The sequence below is a fragment of the Impatiens glandulifera genome, chromosome 9 (assembly GCF_907164915.1).
Source record: "Impatiens glandulifera chromosome 9, dImpGla2.1, whole genome shotgun sequence".
NCBI lineage: Eukaryota > Viridiplantae > Streptophyta > Magnoliopsida > Ericales > Balsaminaceae > Impatiens > Impatiens glandulifera.
The window spans coordinates 22,123,371-22,127,940 of record NC_061870.1 but is presented as its reverse complement, the minus strand read 5'-3'; the positions used below and the strand labels follow the sequence as shown (position 1 = coordinate 22,127,940).

Genomic DNA, 4,570 nt, shown 5'->3' with positions numbered 1-4,570 from the left:
TAGAAAAATAATTGAGAAAAATAATTTGGTAAAGGAAATGAGAGTGGAATGAATGACGCAATCTCAATTGATTAAAAAAAATATTAAAAGTTAATAATATTTTATTAAATAATTAAAACATAATTTAAATATTATATATTAAAATAAAATACATTATATAAATATTAAAATAAAATATATTAAATATTTTATTTAAATTTTATATTAAAGAACTTTATTTTTTTAAAATATCTTTATTTAATTTGTTTTATATAACTTTATTTTAACGTTTATTTAGTGTAGATTTATTTAAATTATATAATTTAATATGTCTAATTTTAATCATATAAATTATAATTATAAATTAAGTCAATATAAAATATGCGTGTAATTTTAATATTTATATAATTTATATTTTATTTTAATATAAAATATTTAATTTAATGTATTTTAATTATTTAAGTATTATTTTAAATATTATATATTAAAATAAAATGTATAAATATAAATTAAACTGTATAATAAAAATAAATTATATCCTAACCACCTAACAAAAGTTCACTGTCTTATATTAAAATTAAATATAATATATTTATAAAATTAAGTAAATATAAAAATAATAATTCAAATAAATATATTATATAAAATTTATAAAAATAAATTAAATAAAGATGTAAGAATAAAATAAGATGTATAAAGATAAAATAAAGTCTTATTTAATTATTTTATTTTATTTTTATGTAATATATTTTATTTTAATTTATAATATTTATTTGAATTATTTAGTTTAACATGTTTAATTTTAATTATAAATATGATATTTATAAAATTAAATAAAGATAAAATATGTTCATATTTATTTAATATATTTTATTTTAATTTTTATTTAATATATTTAATATATTTAATTTTATTTTAATATATAATATTTTAATTTTGTTTTAATTAATTAATCAAACGTGATTAATTTTAATTATATATGTATATATTAGTTTTATAAAATTAAGTTATTATTAAGTTTGGTGAAAAAAATATAGGATTAATTAATGAGTTTAAGATGAGAAGTTAGATATTTTAAGAAAGTGAATAGAAAAGTAGGTATATTAGGAAAAAGTTAATAAAAGTTGAGTTGAAAAAAATAATAATAATATATATATTATTATATTTTTACTTTCTAGAATGATACAAATATAATAATAATATAAAATCTAATGAACTATAATTAAAGAGAAGATTTAAAGAGTTGTTGCAGATGTAAAAAGAAAAAAAAGATAAATAATACTACTTTAGAAGATATAAAGAGTTGATTGCTGATGTAAAAAGAAAAGAAATATAAATAATACAACTTTATATATAAAAATAATTTTATTAAATTTAGAAGGATAAAATAATCTTTTGTTAAAAAAAATATAGTAACATATTTATAAATATTCTTATATTAAATAAGTTATTAATATATTAAATTAAGAATTATGTGATATGTCAATTTATGGTTATAGATATATTCCTAACTTTTTTCATTAGACTTCTTATTTATTTTGAATCTAAATTAAAACAGTTTTACAAAAAAAACATTTAATTAGTCAAAAACATATTGTTGACTGTTTTATATATGAAATATTCAATTTCAGAAACCAAAATGTAAATTGTTTTTAAATGAAATGAAATTATAATGAACTATTTGATTAGGTGAACCATATGCTTCATTAGTCATATAATTACATACTAATTGGTAAACGGTAAACGGTAAATGGTAAGAATGCTATATTTAAATGAAATGAAATTATAATTGTTTTTTAGATTTTTTGTTTCCGAAATGCAAAGATCAGAATTAGAATTTAAAATCAAATAAATTCATTTGTATTGAAATTATATGTTATCAATTAGAATTATTTTATGTTAACAAACAAACAAATAATTTGGAATTAAACTTAAATTTCATTTTTAATTCTAATTGAATTTTAACCAAATGATAACCTTATTTATAGTTTCAATTATGTAAGAATCAGAGCTTAAATTAAAATACAAATGGAAATTACATTAAAACTAAAACTTATTTGAAATGATAACATAAAAATTCTTAGATCCATCCATCCATCCATTAAAATTAAAATTACAATTCTTAATTAATATTCTTCTTATTCTTCTTCTTCGTCAGCTCATCTGCCTCCATTGGTTTCTTGCCCTTCGATTTGGAGCTACACATTTGAAAACATAATTTTTTTCATTTTACATATGACATAAGCAACACATTTTAACACTAATAAAATATACTTTGTTTAATAAAAAATCAAATTAACACATAAAAAGAAATACTACTTCAAGTAAAATTATATTACCTAGATCCCCCTGTCTTCGAATTATCTTCCTTACTATCTGTTGAGTTTTCCATAACCTAATAACAAAAATATTTGAGAAGTTAAAAATTCAAGGAAATTTAGAATCAACATGCATGTTACATATGTACATGAAATATAGATATCACATACCGGAACAACGTTTAGGTCAAAATCAGCTACAAATGGGGGAGTTGTTATGGGAGTTTTTGTTGATTTCAAAGATTCGAGTTTTCTTTTGGCTCTCACCAACTCCTTTATTGTCTTACGAATCTTGTCTTGAAGCACGGCCTTGGCGCCTAGAGTGCCTTCAATGGGAGTCATCCTCCTTATTGTGGCCTCATAGACCAATGATTCAATGGCGGAGTCCTTTTGATCATCGGCCACCTTATCTACAAGCTTTGTGAAGTTCGTAATGCCAAAATGCTGCTTCACAATTTGGAAGTCTTCTAAATTGCTAGGCATAAAATGCCTAGCAAAACAGCAGTTAGGGTCGCATAATTGTTTGCCATTGTGCTTGCACACGGCACACACAACTGGCTTGGACTCCATTGGGTTAAAGAGAAAGAGAGCAGTTTAAGAATCGAGATATGTATATGAAGGATGCTTAAGGCTAGATTGTTTTGATATTGTGATTGAAATTTGATCAGAAGCTCTACCTTATATATAGAATATATGAGAAAAAGCTTAATTAAAGTATAGCTAATGGTTGGTTGAATTTTAAGAAAGCAACTTTATAATAATTCATTTACATTTAATTAGTAAAAAAGGATTCTGTAATCTTGTAAAATATATATATGAAAGTTCACTTACTTTTTTTAAGAAAAAGATCCATCATTATCCTTTTATAGTTTTCATAAAAACAATTAATAAATAAGATAGTTATATATCTTTTATTGTCGCCATTTGATATGACAAAATTAATATGAATATATATTTGGACTTCAGATTTCCTCTCTGAAGTTAAGACATTGGGCCTTTTAATATTGTCGTTTCGACAAGGTTGTCCTAGCCTTTTGTCGTTCTCCACCATTTATCGTTTTGTTGATATAAATAATTCGTTAGCAATTTAGTAATAAATATATCTATATCATTGTCCTTAAATGCAAATTAAGCGGCATTGTGCCATTTTATTTTGTCGTTTCAACAAGGTTGTCCTAGCTTTTTGTCGTTCTCGCCGAGAGTCCCATTTGTGGTTTTGTTGATCTAAATCATTGCTAGAAATTTAGCAATATATATATCTATTATTGTCCTTAATTGCGAATAGGGTATCCTATGTCCAATATGAATATTTGGCAGTTGGATTCCTTAGGACAGGTTACCCTTTGTTTTGATTGTCTTAACCATTAGCTTTGACACATTAGTGGCCAAAAAAAAATTAATGACAGATTCAACTCGCCAGATTCTACCAACAAAGGAAAGGGAAGAGATCATTGCCATCTTGAAAAGTGAAAGGTAGTAATAATTATTTTATAATATGATTCATATTGTTTTTATTAAACTATGATAAAATATGAAATGCAGCCAAAGATTTTTATTTATTTTTAGGTAATATATTGTTAATTTATCATTTATATGATGGTTGTACTTGGTATTATTTGAAGCAATACAAACAATATCTTTATTGATGCATTTTTTAAATGAAAAAAGAATTGTAGTACACAAATGAATATTAATATTTCTTACTTAATTAAAAACGCACTAATATAAGTGATAAATCGTGGAGAGAGTTGTAGGGTCTGTCTTATAATTCTTTAAAAAAAAATTAAAATCATACATAAAAGAAGTAAACAAATTAGAAACCATGATGGCATTGATAACATTTTTACAAAAATATCCAAAGATTTCAAAATTTTAAAATAATATTGGATTATCACTTTATAATTTTTTTTTTAATTTGACATGAAAAAGTAAAATGGATATAAACCTTAATGAGAAATTAAATTTGTTTGGTACACAAATTACTAGGCAGTCAGATGGGCCAACCCATGGCCTACTCACCATCCGACAGGCTGAAAATCCCCAACCCAACCCAAGGTAGGTTGTGAGTTAGGCGGGCCAGTCCGCAGGTTGTCTCACTCCAAATTAAAATAAATAAAATTTATTAATATTTCTAGAAAATAAGTGTTCTAGAACATTATCAAATAGTCATAATACACATCAAACAAGAGTATTGTCTATCATTACACATTAATTAACCAAATAATTCAACAAAGTAACTAATTTTTTTTAAAAAAAATCATAAAATAGGAATT

At 22.6% G+C, this 4,570-nt stretch overlaps 1 protein-coding gene across 1 annotated transcript; it reads right to left on the bottom strand.

Annotated features, from left to right (window-relative positions):
* Positions 1–2,314: 2,314 nt before the first annotated feature.
* Positions 2,315–2,867, bottom strand: LOC124916016 (LOB domain-containing protein 10-like). Its single transcript, XM_047456752.1, has 2 exons — positions 2,469–2,867; positions 2,315–2,374 (listed from the first exon to the last, which is right to left on the bottom strand). Exons 1-2 carry the CDS (start codon positions 2,865–2,867, stop codon positions 2,315–2,317), a joined length of 459 nt encoding a protein of 152 aa, XP_047312708.1.
* Positions 2,868–4,570: the final 1,703 nt, after the last annotated feature.